A 17968-nucleotide genomic window follows, 5' to 3' on the forward strand; every position below is an offset into this window, starting at 1 on the left:
TTGATAGGATTAAGACTGAGACTGTTCACTGATACCAAGCAGTCATTGTTCCTTATCATACTGTATACAGCCTTATCGTCTTCATATTGTGTGTATTTGGGGTTTTATATTTTACATTTTCAGCTTGCAAACCGTAAGGGTTTTGTGGTGCAGAGGCCAAAGGAAGCCAGTGGCAACATATGCTGACTTAGTTGTGTCATAGTGGGAAAAGCACTGTGACAAGTAACATTAATGATGGCTCTGTTCTGTCCCAGTAAGCCATGACAGTGTGACAGTGAGCCAGCGTACACAATAGGTAGGTGGAAGCATCAACATATCTAGATCTTTAAGTCTAAACTGCTGTTATTCATTTGCTTTCCTTCTGAAAACGAGTGAACTACTGATTTATCTGTATTGAGCAGCAGTATTAATATGACAGATCACCGGGATCAAACCCAGACAAGCAAAAAAATTAAGGAAATAAAAAATATGAAGCTTCAATGCATGAAAGCAGTGACGTTTCTAACTGTAACAAAGTCACAGAGGACAAAGAGTTGTCAGTGCGCTCAAACTGAGTTGCAGAATGTAAGGCTGTGCAGGCTAAAATAAACTTGGTCAAATTCATTCCAGGAATTATAACTTTATTAGGATTCATATTCTCTTTCACTTTGGTCACCATACATATCGTTGATGAAGAATGTCAGTGTAATTTCTATAAAACAGCCAAAATTTAGTGGATATCTTCAGATTACCTGTTGACAGTTACATCAAATTCTCGAAAGGTTTACTCGTTTGATTCTGTAAGTTAAAGAAAGATGACTTTTGTTGAGAGTAGTCGTTCTCATGCATGATTTGGTTCCTTGGTATTACCACACAGTCAATAAAATGTAGCCATTTTTGCCACTACATGAATGAATGTCAGTTTTCTAAAAATTGACATTGTTCCAAAACATACACACATTCAGCAGTGGTGGCTAATTTTATTTATTTTTTTTTTTTACCAAGTATGGGTGCAACCTGAGGACCAAATAATACACTGTACCAAGAGATAAGAAATAAGGCTTGGGTTGTGAGAATACAATTTGAAAAGGAGAAAAAATAAAACCACTTTCTTCAGGTTACTCTGTCAAAAGATGAAACCAAATGTAGCATGAAAAATAAACATTTTACAATAAAATAGAAAATAAATCATATTTCTCTCATTAAATTGAGCTAGGAAAAAACACAGAATATCCAATCCTTCGTGACATCTTCTGACGCTAGAGGCGATTCAAAAGTAACATTCTCAAAAAACTACAGACATAAAGTTGGTTAAGTTTTTCTAATCAAAAGTGTTTTGCCCAAAGCCTCTTATAGTTGGGTTTTCCTAGTGTTCAAGACAGCAAAAGCGTTGCATTTACATTTATTTATAAAGTGAACATGCTGCACAAAGTATATATAAAAAAAAAAGAAAAAAAAGAACAGGCAATCCCATAATAAAAAAAAAAACTTCAGGATGCTAAACTAACTTCTCTGTTGCACCCATCGGATCAATTCCAGCATTACAAACACAGACATTACACATGGGACTATAATTTGAATCTTGCATTCAGAACTGATAATGTATGTTACAATATGAAAGTAGCTGGACAAAACCACTTTAGATCAGCGTAAATTAACAGGTGAACAGTCCATTAGAACTACATAAAGCTCTCACAGTAGTTTCTGTAGATTAAAAGTGTCACAAAAGCCTTTAAGTCAGTAATTGGTTCAACAGACTGCGCACATTTCAATTCTCTGACATCGTACAGTTACTTGTAATTTAGACAGGTATACATGGCCGTCCATGTATGTTTTTCCCTCTAGATGATAAAATCTTTCTCTTTGATTCTAAGCGACAAAAAAGGTTTGAGGAGGATGTTCTGGTTGAATTCAGTGTCAGCAAAGGGCTGTGTTGCTTAAGACCCCCCCCCCCACCCTGACAACCACCAAGTCAACCAGAGGCCTGGATCACGGCCTTGATTGTGATTAGAAATCCTTCTTTCTGTGATAACAAACCCCTTTCATGTGATGTAAACACGGTGTATATATATTTATATATATTCAGGGCTCTTCCTTTTTTACCCTCATATAATCCAGTAATCTTGTTTTTTTACAAATCAAAGTTAAGTCAGACAGTTGCACTTTTAACACAGTTAGATTGAGCGATGAAGAGATTGGCGATCAATTGGCGGAGGAGTTACAGTGTTGGAGGTTTCAGCCCGTACTTCCTTGCCACTTCTGTCTGGGCATATGCTGCATCACATAATGAATACAAATGGGCCATCTCCATCTCCGACTTGGCTAGGTTAATGGCCTTGTTGAACATTTCTATTGCCTTGTCCAGGTTGCCCCTGAAAGGAAAGTTATCTGGTTATTTCAAGCGCTTCAAGAAGTCTGATGACGTGTAGATTGAGTCACATTTTTAATCTCACCTTTGAACTTCAATGGTTCCCATAGTTTCATAGGCAAAGTCACATTTGTTGTCAATTTCAATGGCCTTACTGATGAGCTCCAGACCCAAGTCAAGGTCTTGTTTCCACTGAAGCTGTAACAAACTGGACATACATTGAACAATTAACACCTGATGACTAATTTACACATGAATCACATGTTACTACACGCCTATATAAAAAGGTAAAGAAATGCCTACCCCTTGTGGACATATGTGGTAGCATTGTCTGGTTCCAGTTCGATACACTTGTCATACATCTCGTCTGCTTTTCCAAACTGCTGCTGATCAGTCAAAGCCTGAAAAACAAACAGTTGTGTTGAACACATCCACAACGTCTATAGCAAATGAGAACTAAAGCATCTGCTGATGTGTAAATTGAAAATCAAGCTTTTGATTGTGCACCTGAGCATAAAGAGCGTAGCCCTCAGCACATTTGGGGAACCTTCTGATAACGTCCTCAAAGCCGTCCATGGCGGTCTGTACTTGTGATGGGTTGTTTCCAGTATACGCTTGTCTGTACTGAAGAATGCAAGACAAAGAAACACAGCAGCTATTCTTGAATTTTAGCAGGCATTAAATGCTACAGGCACCAACGTTTATTTATGAGATAGGTCAAATTGTCTTTAGTTGATTACTTACAAGAGCAAAGCATTTCTGTGCCTGGGCGAGAGCAGAGTCGGGCCTGAGCAGGATGCACTCATCAAAGTCTCCCACAGCCTCGTCCACCTGGTCCAACAAGATTTTCAGCTGAGAGGGAAACACAGAGCACACTTGTTATGAGGTTTGACAAAATGTGTACAGCATTAAATGTGTCAAACATGAAGTTATTTAGTTATCAACTGACGGCCAATCCGTTAACAAACTGAAACCACTTAAACCACACTCTTACCTGACCCCTGTGGTGATAGACATCAGGGTTGCTTGTGTCAATCTCGGCAGCCATGTTGAAGTCTTGTGTAGAGAGCATGGGCTGCTGCTGCTGCATGTACATGCTTCCACGCTTGATCAAAGCATTGGCTCGTAGCTGTAAAAATTAGACGATAGGTTACAAATCAACAGTGAGGAAATGGCAGGCATTCGAGTCAAGGCTAATCAGTGCATCCACTCCATGCCTCCTTTGCTTGTATAAAAAATACAATAATCAGTAAAGGGGGCATGTTTGTCAGACAATGTATTTAGGAACTGGAACCAGGAACTGCACTGAAATGATCCTCATGTGATTTAAGAATTATTCCCCACATTGGTGTGCACTGTGCTCAAGAGTTACCAAATCCCATAGATTATCTGCAGATCAACACAGGCTACTAGATGCTAGCAATATGCTATAAAATAAGCTTAGCCCCTTATATCAAATTGCCCTGGTATTTTTGACTAACAGGCTGTATCAAAGAAACATCGGCACCTTCACATTGGCGTCCTGCATGTTGATCACCCGGTCCAAATCAGGTTGAGCAGCAGTAGCATTACCAATCAGCAGGTAGAAAGTGGCACGCAGGAGGAGAGCCTCGGCAGTGTATCGGCCGCCTGACTCGATCTCCTTGGTGCATTCACTGATGATTTTGTCATAGTTCTCCTCCTCCATGTACTGCTTTGCCTTCAGGTACCCAGAGCTGAAGAGGTGGAAGAACAGATGAGGAAAAGTGTTAATCTACCAGGTGATAATTCAGTTTTGCAAACAGCCGCATTTTTGCCACGGAGAAAAAGCCAGAAAGAGGTGCGAATCAGAGCAGTAGCGAATTCATAACACTTCATTGTTGTAGTTGTGAAGTGAACATTTTGCCATAGTTATGAATTAATCCAGAATTTAAAAGTGAATCAATTTAAGATGCATATTGTAAAATCAGTTTTCTCAACAGCGTAATCTTTAGCTTCCACTCACCGCTTGCCTCCTATGTAACTGAATTGTAAACTCTGTGATTAGTATGGGTAAAATGAATGGGAGTTTGCACATTAAATGCACTACCTAGTGCTCGATTAACAGCACATGTTGTTGTGCACAAATATAAGGAGGTTTTGATAAAACATCAATGACCCACAGATTTTTTTGTGGGTCATTTTGATTACGATCCCCGGAAGTTTACCTCAGTATCCACATTCAGGTCAGTGCCATGTTCTCAACAACATGCCTGACATGTTAGAAATCCTCAACAAAACAGTAAGGATACAATTTCCAGATGTACATTAAAATCTGAAGTGGACTAGCACACACTATGCACAATATCTTCAATGTCTTCTTCTTCTAAAAAGGGCAGAAAGACATTTTTCTGCCATTAAGTTTAATTTCAGTTTAGCATTTTTACAGTCCCTGCCCTGCTTGTCATACAACTCCCTGTACTCCCAGTCAGACACAAAAGTGAAAATGAAAATGAAAAGGCCACATTATCATTAAAGTCAACACAGGGACAAAGATCCCTGCCAGCAGCTCCTCCGTCTCTCCTGCTACAACCCAAGTGCACAAACTTTTGATTACGATCCCCGGAAGTTTACCTCAGTATCCACATTCAGGTCAGTGCCATGTTCTCAACAACATGCCTGACATGTTAGAAATCCTCAACAAAACAGTAAGGATACAATTTCCAGATGTACATTAAAATCTGAAGTGGAATACCATGACATTTGGTGAAGGATGCGTCATTTGCAATTTGACAATTCAGTGCTGCCTCCTCTAGCACACACTATGCACAATATCTTCAATGTCTTCTTCTTCTAAAAAGGGCAGAAAGACATTTTTCTGCCATTAAGTTTAATTTCAGTTTAGCATTTTTACAGTCCCTGCCCTGCTTGTCATACAACTCCCTGTACTCCCAGTCAGACACAAAAGTGAAAATGAAAATGAAAAGGCCACATTATCATTAAAGTCAACACAGGGACAAAGATCCCTGCCAGCAGCTCCTCCGTCTCTCCTGCTACAACCCAAGTGCACAAACTATATTGATACTGAGTAAACGTTCTGACCTTCCAGTGACCTCAGCTGCCTCGCCCTCCTTGTCCTTGTCTTCATCTTTCTTCTCCCCCTTCTGCAGGGGCTGCGAGATTATGTCATCGGTGAAGGAGCTAAAGTAGGATTTGATGAACTGAGGAGAAGGCATCATGGGTTCACGGTTCTACAGAAGAGGGGTTTAAAAAAAAAAAGAATATGTTTACCGTGACAATTCAGAGAAGTAAAATTGAAACAAAAGTCTCTAAAAGTGGAGAAATACCTTGTATTTGTCTTTGGCCTTCTCTTTTCCCAGCTGTTTCAGCACCTTGTCTGCTAGCAGCATGCTCTGTTGGTTCTGGAAGGCCTCAAGAATACACACCGCCGTGACGTCTGGAGGATACACAGGGAACAAAACTGACAGTAAATAAACTGTCACACATTTTAAGTTAAACTTGTACAAGAACATTTTTAGAAGAAAGGAGTGTCTCACCCTCGAGGCACTCCTTCTTGTTGTCTAGTTTTTCCAGAGCCTTAGCCCTCCTGAACAGAGCCTTGACATAGCGTGGATTCAGTTCCACAGCCTGAGAGCAGTCCTGTACCACTTCTGTCCATTTCATCTGAAATAATAGTTTTAAGCTGGTTATCTTCCAAAACATGTCTGCAGCTGAATACACAGTGGTACATACATTTATCCGCTACCCAGAGAAGGCTTACAGGTACAATGGAGACACAGTATGTTTTGAAGTGGACCAAGAGACCTATAGTGTCAATGACATCTGAATACCAATATATAAAACTATTCTTAAAACCAGAACAGCATCTATAACCAAGACAAACATCATAACAAAGTCAGTAAAAAGTACTGTCAAAACATGCCTTGCAAACTGCAGCCCAAAAGGGAGGGGGACACTTACAAAACAAGTCTAAATGGGCCAAAACGTTTCACTGCTGACAACTGTAATGACATCTTCTTCACTGGATAATAACACTTTCAACATTACACTTTTAGTTGGGAGAGCTTATGGGAGCAGAAGACCTTGTGAGGTTGCATTAACCTCTGTGAGGTAAACCTTCAGTCAAACATGAGGGTGGAAAGATTTGAGATTGTTGATGATTTGCACAGAATCTGCTACACATTGACCAAAGAGGAGTAACCACTTTTCTTTCTGCAGAGGCATGCCGTCTCTCTTGGCATTAAGTTGTGAGAAGAAGAAGAAGAGGAGGATGCTTTAACGTGCATTGAAGCCATTTCAGACATATTTTAAGTTCAATGCAGAGCCAGAAGTATTGACCCATATAGCTTTCCATTTACAAGCTCTGCACAGATTAAAAAGAAGGTGATACCAACCTGCTGTTCGTAGGCTGCTGCTCTGTTCTGGTAAAATGTCGACAAATCACTCTTTTGCTCTGTGGGGCAGAGAGCAATGGCCTCTGTGTAGCATTGGATGGCGTTCTCATACTTGCCAGCCTTAAAGTACTTGTTACCCTTGTTCTTTGCTGCTTGGGCCCGATCCAATGGGCTCTAAATGAGAGAGGAGAGAGAAGGCAATATTTAATGATTAAATGGTCTCCTCTGCGACTCAGTGGACTGGTTTAAAGATTGAAGAGCCTAATGATACTGCAATAGGCTGTGCTAGTGTACTGCCAACATTTTTACATTTTAGCAATAAAATTGTTAAGAAACAATTTCTTGAAACAACTACTACGCGTACAGATCCACTGACTTCAGGATAACAACTCACACTAATAATTACACAATGGTATTTATTATTACATATTGTATATATTATTAGGAAGCCATACTTATGAATGGGCATCTGTTTTTCCCCCCTCTTACATGAATGCAGGAAGAATTCAAAACATTCACACACAACTACGCCAGACCCCAAGACACCTCTCACTGACAATATACCTGTGAGCACTGCCACTAAATTGAGGCTGGGTAAACGGTCTATTTAATTATACTACAGCCCTACTGCAGCATGGCTTTAGTTAATCACAGTCAAAAAGAAAACGTTAGATTCTTGGTCTCTGGACTCTGGAGTAAATGAGTACCGTTAATACTGATAGCGTTATTGCACATTTCCCACACTGATAAATAAATTAGCGTTACACTAAATACACTGCATACGGTGCTTGTGCAGAATTGCATGATGCGGTTCCAATGCTATTATTATGTCGAATAAACTAAACTAAACATACCGCAAAGTGAATGAGTTGACAGCCACCTCTGGTGTGTTATACCACCTCATAAAACTGCCTCTGCCTAAAACACACTGGTTCAAATGACAGCCATCCCCGCCCCACTCGACTTTCAGAGAAGATAACGTTAGCTAGCATGCCCAAAAAGATTACAATTATAAAGCTATGCTATTTATTGTCTCCATGTTGTTCTATGTCGACCATGCTTGCTTTACAGTCGTGTAAAGTTGGACATTTACAACCGGGCTGGTTAACCTAGCGTGCTAGCTACCCTGATAACGTTAGCTTAGGAGGCAGCTAGCTAGCAATTAACATTGGCTAATCCACCAGCGATGAACAGGTTGCTATCGGCCTCGCGCTCGTGAAGGTAGCTGTCACTGTCAGTGACAGTAACGGTAGGTGTCCTTGACTGTACTTTAACGATAATGACACGTTTAGTCAGAAATGTGTACACACTGCATGATGGCAACTCGTGCTAATGTGGGGAGTGTTAAATTAACAGCAGAGGATGGATGAGTCTCTAGGCAACGGTAACGTTAACGGTAACGTTACCATGTTCTCCTGCTCTCGGCTGTCTCGTAGTGCGCCGTCTTGGCCCTGCACGGGACTGGCGCTGCCTTCTGGTGTTTTGCGCTCCCCGGTCCCTTTCCTTTCCTTCGTCCTGCTGCGATTCCAGAGGTAAACCGCCCCCACTCCCAGCACTATGGGAGTCCCGACTAACAGTGCCAGCTGCCAGCGGGGTAGTCCAGTCCCGGACTGCGGCTCGACCGGCTTTGAAGCAGCCATGATCTACAACCGAGCGAGAGTTAGCCAGCCAGAACCACCACTAGACAGCGTGAGCGACTGCCACTTCTTCTTCCTGTGCTCCGAGAGGTCACACATACACACCGCGAGGAATTATGGGATGCTGGCGGACAAGCCACGGGGCTGTGTGTAGTTGTAGTACGACAGTGGCGTTTTGTAGTCCAAACATCATCTCAGAGCAGCTGAGAAGTAAGATACATGATGCCATGGAAACCACGATCAGGTAAATCTTGCCCACAGAAGTTAGTTTTAGTTGTTATCTAGGATTGTGCCAATGATGTAGACATCAAGAACAAACCAATAAAAACATGAGGGCTGCAGGTTTGAAGGTTAAAGACATTTAGGCAACTACCTGCTTTTCCAGTAATAATAATAATTCAGTTTTTGTTAGAAATAATTAGAAGAAAAATCGGATCATTTGAGATAATTAAAAAATAATTAAAATGGCAATCATACCAAGTGAATGATGTTTTTGAATCTTGAAAAAGTATGAATTTGTCTGTATGTAGGTTGACTGCAGCCACCAGGCGGCAGTGCTGCTGACTCTCTCTATGAATCCATGCTCGTGCCCACTCTCGTACTGTACAGAAACCACCACTTGAACTAAGAGTGCTGTCTGTATACCTCTGCACATACACATAAAGCTAACAGACAGTGCTGCAATGCAGTCTAATAAGTTTCAATAGTGAAGACTAGTTTCTTTTTAAGTTGCCAACATCTTTCATCCCCAGCAACAACACTTCATTTGATCCTGATCAATGTGGATTTATCATATGAGCTTGTTTGTTGTTTGCGTCTCTGCCAAGTTCAGTCTCCTCTCTGTCCCATTTCGGAGCTGTGTGTCGGTCTGTCTGGACGGTGGTGTAGCCTGACTGCTCAATTTGCGCCCAAGGCCATGTGTCCTAAAACAGTGACCAGCACTGAACCATTTTCAAAGTCAACTGTATTCAGCTGGTTAGAGGGAAGCCTGCGTAATGAGGAGCCCTGTCATTGCAGCCACATAGACAAAACTATTCCCTCATGAGGTGCTCTATAATTCAAGGACTGACTAGTAACCTATTCACACAGTCGGCTACATATTGTTTTTGGAGTTGTATCAAATGAAAGAGACATTTCTGTACTTAATAAACAGTTTATTATTCATAATTTCTACTAAATTAAGAATAAACATGTAGAAATGTGTACTTTTTGATCTGTCCCGGGTGAGTAGCTTAAAACATGTTGCTGCCCTCAAAATAATCCATTCTACACTGACACAGTAGCTTGTTTTGAAAAGCCATAAAATCAATTTTGCCACGTGATGAGACACGATAACCTTGTGTATTGCGTGTGTGCTGCTGTGTCTCTCCTCAATGACCCAGCAGACACTGTTGCTTTGGAAAGGTGAAAAGGGGGTGACTGACAGATGTTACAATAAGGATGTCTGATCTTCTAGCTATTCCTGACTCTGCCCGTTACTCCTGTAAACTGTGCCTGGTATTGTTAGCACAGCCTGGCTTAGTTTTAGTCGCTGCCACTACATGTTTGGACACCTGTGACCACTGAGACGTGTCTCTGCTCCTGTAGTGCTGGGAGGACAGGAGCGGGGACGTCTTTACTACATAAATACACCAAATGATGCCAGTTAGATCATGTAATCAGATTAACTTCCACATGCAGCTACATTTTATTTATACAGTTTAAGTTGATCTCTTTGTTCTCTGGCTACTTGGGCTGGGTTCCAAAAAGTATTTTGTAATACTACTTAGCAGATTTGTGACACACATACAGAAGAGAAAGTAAGTGGAATCAGTTGTAGTCCTGTAGATTTGAAACATAGCATTGGTGTTATTTGCTTCAATTGTTGATTTGTAAACTGATTACTGAATTATTTTCCTGTAATTCGAAAATTTTGGGTTATTTGAATGGAAGATTTGTATACTCAAGCATCATGTAGGCATATATAAATAGTACTTATTGTTTTCTTGTGTTTGGGTGCAACCTTAATTGGCTCCCATCTTTGGAAAAAACAACAGATTACCGTAATCTCGTTCCCGGTCATGATCTGAGGTTACATGACAAAGCAGCATGAACGTCTCATAGCAGCGCTCAGACAGATTAGTCCTCCCTCTTTGAGACTCAGGTCTCTGAGATGATTGGCAGCACTTTGATCCTTTTAGTTTGTGAAGGAAGATTTTGTTCATGTTCAAGTGTAAATTTAATCTCAAGACATTCCTCTACCTGAAGCAAAGAAACTTTAAAAAGTGTTACTGTACTTTGCAGTTTGTACATCACTGCCATGTCAACGTTTTAGGCAAACCAAGTGTTATAATACTTGCATACATTTACAACATTGTAGTGGGATAACAGGATCAGGTAACTTCAAATAGCACGTAAAGTTCAGTTCAGTTTCAGAGCACTCGTGGACACTCCAGGTACCATAATATTATATATTTAATCTTGGTAATGTGTTCTCTTGAATTCATTGAAAGTGTAGAATAAAAAAATGTGTTAAAATATAATAATGTGTTTCTGAGTCCTATTTTCTGATCCAACGTAGCTCCGCACAATTTAAATTCAAATTATAAATTATAAATTATGTATCTAATATGTGATATGCTTGATGGCGTTGCATTGACAGTGAACTAACCACATATGTGCTTTGGTGAAGTGGAGCTCCTTCATACAATATTTTGCTTCCAACTTGTACAAATGCTGTTGCTGAATTGTGGACACACAGTTGAGTTTCTTTCATTTCAAAATTACACTTGACAATTTTGAACCTCTGAAAATAAAGGCAGGCGAAAAGAAAACATGATTCAGTAGTACCCAGTGTAATATGAAAAGATATGCTGCCTCTCTGCCCTGTATTACACAAGCCGCGGGCTTACAGCATACAGCAGCAGACAGGGGAGCCTGCACTCCATAATTATTGACAGGTTTGATGTACTCAGCGAGTGGAAAGTATGGGGAAATTGGAGTTTCAGCTGTCTACCCCCAGGCCCACTGTAATGGAAAGATTAAAAGCAGTGGTCACATCACCCACCCAGCGCCAAAATACTAGCCGCTCCTGTCTGCCTCCCACCTCCCTGTTTGTTTGCATCACCTCCATTTTTACTTTCTCCCAGCCGTGTTGAATAGATTATAGGGGAGTCACGTATTTAAAGACTTGAGCAAAAGCTCTGCAGTTTATTTTTGGATCATCCAAGAATAACACAACTACAGCAGGAGTGGTTGAGGCTCCAGAGGGATCGTATTGAAGTAAGTTACCTTTGCCTTGTGGGACAGTGCTGTGTAGTAGAGCAGACAGTCAGTGAGAGGCTTAGTAGGTCAGCTCAGTGTTGTCTTTACTCTCTGTACCGCTCGGCTGGGATCACACTTTCATCTGTTGCACTGGGACTCGCAGCGCCGAGAGGCTCCCTGCGCAACTCCATCATGTCTCTCAGGCTCCTGCCTGCTTTCAATACGGACAATGATGAGGATGACGATGGTAACTTCACAAAATGGATGAGCAGTTACTGGGGTCACGGAGCAGAATCCGGACACTCCAGAGACAGAAAACGCAGTTTCAGAAGACCTGCGAAAACACAAGCTGATCGAAGAGCATCACTACCGACTGTGGTAAGGACCACCAGCTTTTAGTGGATGCATGCATGTGACTTTGTTCGGTGTACAATATTTATTTGCATTGACATATAAACAGCAGCAACACCCTTTTACCAAAATACCCATGTCAGACCACAGTATGAAGAAAATTACCTTTAAGAATAAATTAACAAAAAATGACTGTATTAATCAAAATCAAAAAGTTACAGGTAAACGTACACTATATCAAAGTAATACGCTTGGAAAAGAAAGAAGAGATTGATCTTATTTATATTTTGGCAGTAGATTAACTCCTGTATATACTGTGTATATATACAGGCGTGGAAAACCCACACGTTGGTATGAGCACTATGCCGGCTATGTAGGTCTGTTATAGTGTTTAATAGTAGTAATAGGATGTCCTGACCTGTAGTTTGCCTCGACCAATAAATGTCTGCTGATGAACGAGTATATCTCCAATGTTCTCTATTACTTTACATCAGTGTGGTTAAACAGTGTGCAAATGTTCTGCCACATGCTGACATCAAGACTTTCAAATGAATACAGACCTGGTTGCGGGCCTGGTCTTTGATCTGTTTTAAAGATATTGCTCAGCATTTATCTCTGAAACAGGAAATCATATTCCTTTATAAAAATGTTTTTTAGTCATGGACTGTCCCATGCAACAGCTCTTACAAAAATAGAGGAAATGATGTGTTTCTTTAATCATTGCCATAAGGGAACTGACTTTTCACTTGTCCCCAAGTCACAGGGAGGTCAGAGGTCAATGCCAGCTGCACAGCAGCACGCTTGTGGCTCATACAGGAGATACTCCATATGCTCAAGGAGAATTAAACAGGTTTGGTAAATAAGAGTGGATGTTTACCACAATGTAGACATATACCCCGTATGCTTAAAACGGACAAGCAAACAATAAGCGCTTAATTTATGTTTTTCTTTCCATAAAAGCAGATGCAGGTGGCATGTGATTAGAGTTGCACTTATATTTCGGTGACATGTGGAGGTCTTTAGTTTTATTCCTTGGGAACCAAAGAAACCAGTTAACTGGCAGGTTTTGAGAAACAAACGCAGCTGATGAGAGACATGACGACACGTGCTCATATGGATTGGCCTCTCAGTGGCGTTACACAAAGCGCAGCGTGGCTGCAGCTCAGATGAAAATCTGAATTTTTTTTTTCAGTGTGAAAGCCTGTGCTTGCCTCTGCCAACACAGATAATTTGATCCAGAGGTGGAAAGACCCAAATGACCCAACTATGAATCCATAAAGAGATATGTACTGTTATGCAGTCTTTTTAGACACTGTTTACAAACGTAAACACACAATATGCTTCAAACCACTGAGCTTTGTCTTGTACTTGGGTTCTTAAAGGGACACTCCACTGATTTATCACGTCTCAGCTTTAGCTTGGAGACAATCTGTATTACAAATTGGGAAAGAGGTGATCATCTATTAGGAAGGGAGGATCTCACTAAAAGACGCTACTGTGTTGCACTATGGGAAATGTAGGATCCAGAATCTTTGGAGCTTGACCAAAACTAGGGACTAAAAGTCAGGATATCTCAGCCTCTGCTGCGCCGTGCCTCTTGTGAGTATCTCAACTTGTGTAACACTGCATCTTGGTATGAAGGTGAGCACTCACCACACAACTGAATTGTTGATTTTATCATCAGCAGAGGGGTCCAAAAGTCTGAGACCACTAGTCAAGATACTTCTATTTTGCACTTGTTTCAAATGTAATACATTTTTTGTTTCATTACAAAAGATAATATGAGCTTAACAATTTGAGTGAAAAGTTGAATCTTTGAAAAATGTACAGGAATTTCAGAAAATCTTAGTATTTGGTATGTCCCCCTTTTGCTTTAATGGCCGCATGCACTCCAGCTGGCATGGACTCTACAAGCTTTCTGAGTCTTCAAGCGCCCCCATAAATGTTCAATGGGGTTGAGGTCAGGTGACTATGGAGGAAAGTCCATGACAGTCAGGACTCCTTGGTCTTCTTTGGTCTTCAAGTAGTTCTTGCAAAGCTTTGAGGTGTGTTTGGGGTCATTATCCTGCCGCAGTACGATGGAGTGGGACTACTCCTTGGTTATGGTGTAGTTGTTTCGGTGCAGGGGTCCAACTCCAGCGTATCATTCTCTGTCCTGTTAGTCTCCTTACATACACCCTTCTGTTACTGCCATGAATCTCTAACTTGGATTCATCACTAAATAGGACTTTTTCCAGTCTTCCACAGTAAAAAGGCTGGTATTTCTTAGCCCACCCCAAGCCTTTGGCCTTCTGCGCTTCTGATAAGTGGTTTAGAAACTGCTACTCGTCCTCTGAGACCGCTACAAGACAGCCTTCTTTTGACAGGACTTTTGCTGATTGAAGTCTGGCGTTCTTTATTTAGCAGATTCTGTATCTGTGATGAAGTTGCTTTTTTTTATCTCTCAGGGAACCAAGCTTGATGTATTGATCTTCTGATGGTGTCATCACTTTTGGTCGTGCTTTGCTCAGAACAACAATTTGACTTCTGACACTTTCACTTAGTTCGGATGCCGTGTTTCCCATGATCACAATGCTACTTAGTAAGCAATGATCTGCTGTCAACTGTCTTGAGGCACAGCCATATTTATAACAGGTGAACACTGGCTGCCAGCTGAGTTAAGTGAAGTTTGATGAGTAGATCAAATCTGTCATCTGATCGCATGCTTCAATGGAAGGTATACAACTCAAATAAACCTAACCTTTTTAGAGTTAAGTTGGTCAATGCCACACATTTGCTTAAATTTGATTGCTGACCTAAAAAATAGTGCATTTTAAATGTCATAAGTTCTTCTTCTGTCAAACTTTGTGATTATTTCCAGGTTTATGTGAAAATATTTGAGATTGTCAGTGTTGTCTCAGACATTTGGACCCCACTGTACCTGTTAAATATAAGTGTAATGATCTGATTATTGCTGTTGTGTAAATAATCAATGAACCGACTGGCTGAAGTCAAGAGGTCAACTATAATTAGGTGGGTGCTTTGCTGACATGTTACTTAAGAACATTAGGAGTGATTAATTCCATTCACAGACAAAAGCTCAGCGTGGTCGTCTGTCTAGTTTAAAGTTCTTCACATTTTCGGCTGTTATGGGTAACATGGAAATATTGCACTATTATTTTCCTTTGAGCTGAGATTGAATCATTGTGGACATGTTTTTGGGTAATAGCACTTCCTGTCCTTCTCTGTGTGGTCCGCAGTCACAATTAGATGCCATGAAGCTGAACAGGCTCCATGCAGCGTCCATGGCTCCCGCCCCGAGCCACATCCAAACGAGAGAGGAGAAGGGGGAGTTCAGGCCCCACCAGAGAGCTCGTCGAGCCTCCTCAGACGACAACAGCCGTCCCAAGTCAGCCATCCCAGAGAACCGCATCACCACAATCCCAGAGCTCACAGAGTCATTCGAGAGGAGACTTTGTCTCCGTGATAAGAAGAGCGTGGCTACGGTGAGCAGAAGCATGATAAAGTTATGTCAAATTTAAGCAGCTTTTATAGTTTTCTTTTACTAGCCCAGTGTTGCAGATTATCCACTTAACACTTGGAGAGGTGCTATTAAAAGGTGTATTACCTTAATGTACTCACAGGATCGTGGACAGGTCCCAAAATCTCATATTATTCATTATAAACAGTATTTTTGTGATAGCAGAATAAGATATTTCACAATTTATGAAATGGCTATATCACTTCTGTATTTGGGTATTTTAATATTTTAAATATTTTAGCTGGTTTTAATTTAATTTTTACATCTTGTAATAAAAAACAAAACAAGTAATGTTTTCGAGGCTGTCTGTGGTTCGACAGGACAGCAAAAACAGACCTTTTACGCCTACACTGTGTACTGTGTATTTACTGTTAATGACATACAGTATATTTATTTTTTGCCTTTGCATAATCCAAATCATTTGGAGGATTTCAAAATAAAAGGGGTGGTTGTAGGTAGTACGAGGAAACTAGGAGTACAGTGCCACCAGACAGCATTAATACTGTAAATATACCAGATAAATACTTAATTGCTGTAGTATTACAATTCATTTTGGTTGTGATTTAAAAAGGAAGTTGATTCTTTCTGTTGCAGACTGATGACGACAGGTTGTGCCTGATCTGCCATGAGGACATGCTGAAGAATGGAGGCGGAGTTCAAGAGCTGCACTGTACGCACCGCTTCCACAAAGAGGTAAAACATCTCAAGTCAGACGCATCGCATGTCTCCTCCACACTGTGTTTAGGCTGCCCCGACCTCGTTCTCTCCAATCCCAGCATGTCAGCTATCAGATCCGTGGTGCATGCAGGATGTGCATGATGTGAAGTGGTATGAAAACAGTCTGCCCACACAACTGAAGCTTATCTCTGTGGAAGCATGGAGCTCTAACAGCTTTCCCCTGGTCTGAGGACTTACTGATGTCTGATGTCTTGGTGGGTGCTGAAGGCGGCTCGGCGGTTAGAGCAGTGTCGGCCCCGCAGCGGCAGCGATGCAGCAGCCCTTCAGGTGAGGAGACTCTCGGACGAGAGGAGGAAGTCGGCAGACGGGCCGATCAACACGGAGAAGGAGCAGCACACACTCCGTCGCCAGCTTTCCCTGCGGAGACATCGCTGATATCATTCTGTGGAAGATCTCAATGCCGGATTTGCCACCAAACATCAGGATCCTGTCCTGAACTGTTACTGCTGTGTGGTGTGACGTTCAAGTGTTTCAATCTCAGGGCCTTGACTGTGCCTGACCTGATCCTGTAAAACTGTCCTGTGGGCTTTGGAGTCATTACCACTCTTAACATATTTAGGAGGATCTATAAATCCTAATTCCTAATTGTAAAAACATTTTGAATTTTCAAAAAGAAAACATTTCACTTTGTGAAACACTTTATTAGGAAAAACCTGAGTGTGAATATTTGATCAAATTTTCCTGCTTGATTTCCCAACTGCCAGATGATAGACCTACCACTTATATAAATGAGATGTATAAAACACTTGCTTCATAGTTGTATAAATAAAGCATGTCAAGTTATTAACAGGTCATGTAATGGTACTTTATGTTCAGTTATGACTCAACCTTGCCAATATCTTTCTGGTGACATTCTTAAAATTATTTTAAATATTATTTAATATTTAATATTTAATATAACATAAATTTACTACGTTCTAAAAAGTCTTTCAGCAAAACTACAATATAATTTAAGTAGTGTGAAAAGTACAAACACGTTACAAATATTTAATATGGAACATTCATGTGACTTGGCCGTGTCTTTCTATTTACTGTTTGCAGTAATGTTATATACTGTGTCATTTTGATTGCTTGGAAGTCGCTTTAATGACATCCAAAATGATGATGTGTGTTTTTGTGCTCAGTCATAACTTCAGTGTTTGTATTTTGTGTTGTAGCAGACAAGAAAAAAAAGTAAATAAATAACAAAGATAAATAAGTTCTCAAGTTTAAATGTATCTACTTTGTAACTTAGCTGCTCTATAACTTTTTAAGAAGAGAATAATAACTGCACTCCTTCAACAATACAGTGGATGTATGATTAAAACACGTGAGAGCCGTGTCCTCACGTCACGGGGTCAGGGTCACTGTTGATCCTGTCGTGCATACGCTGACTGTAGGTCGGCATGTTGGAAATTACCTCCTGGCATCAGTGAGGGAAATCAATTCCTGCAGAATTCATAAACATTCAGCCTGGCTGAAAAATATCTACAGCCGGCATAATAATCCCTTTTTAAAATGTGTTTCAGTGCGTGGAGCAGTGGCTGTGGAAGAAACAGATGTGTCCCACATGCCGTGTCCACGTGTTCATGCCGAAGCCCCTCTACTGGTTGTCGTCCCGCACCAAAGTCCCATAACGGTCCCCGAACCTACACCTGCCATGCCTGCATGCCCATGTGACCCACTGACCCCCAGGCCTCCGCCACACCTCAGCCCTCCTGCATGAACACCCGCTGCTCGTTAGTCAACATGTGAGGGTGGCCTCAAAACAGTGCTCAGA

At 41.0% G+C, this 17968-nt stretch overlaps 2 protein-coding genes across 2 annotated transcripts; one reads left to right on the top strand and one right to left on the bottom strand.

Moving 5' to 3' along the window:
- Nucleotides 1-611: 611 nt before the first annotated feature.
- Nucleotides 612-8379, bottom strand: tomm70a (translocase of outer mitochondrial membrane 70 homolog A (S. cerevisiae)). The gene is made up of 12 exons (XM_070908917.1): nt 8127-8379; nt 6721-6894; nt 5863-5989; nt 5653-5762; nt 5408-5556; nt 3855-4062; nt 3342-3476; nt 3092-3199; nt 2855-2971; nt 2651-2748; nt 2433-2555; nt 612-2351 (listed from the first exon to the last, which is right to left on the bottom strand). The coding sequence occupies exons 1-12, from the start codon at nt 8358-8360 to the stop codon at nt 2198-2200; spliced, it is 1737 nt and encodes a 578-aa protein (XP_070765018.1). The 5' UTR covers nt 8361-8379; the 3' UTR covers nt 612-2197.
- A 3413-nt stretch (nt 8380-11792) lies between these two features.
- lnp1 (leukemia NUP98 fusion partner 1) lies at nt 11793-17825 on the top strand. The gene is made up of 5 exons (XM_070908869.1): nt 11793-11978; nt 15191-15427; nt 16066-16164; nt 16417-16476; nt 17718-17825. The coding sequence occupies exons 1-5, from the start codon at nt 11793-11795 to the stop codon at nt 17823-17825; spliced, it is 690 nt and encodes a 229-aa protein (XP_070764970.1).
- Nucleotides 17826-17968: the final 143 nt, after the last annotated feature.

The sequence above is a fragment of the Enoplosus armatus genome, chromosome 7 (genome assembly GCF_043641665.1).
Source record: "Enoplosus armatus isolate fEnoArm2 chromosome 7, fEnoArm2.hap1, whole genome shotgun sequence".
NCBI lineage: Eukaryota > Metazoa > Chordata > Actinopteri > Centrarchiformes > Enoplosidae > Enoplosus > Enoplosus armatus.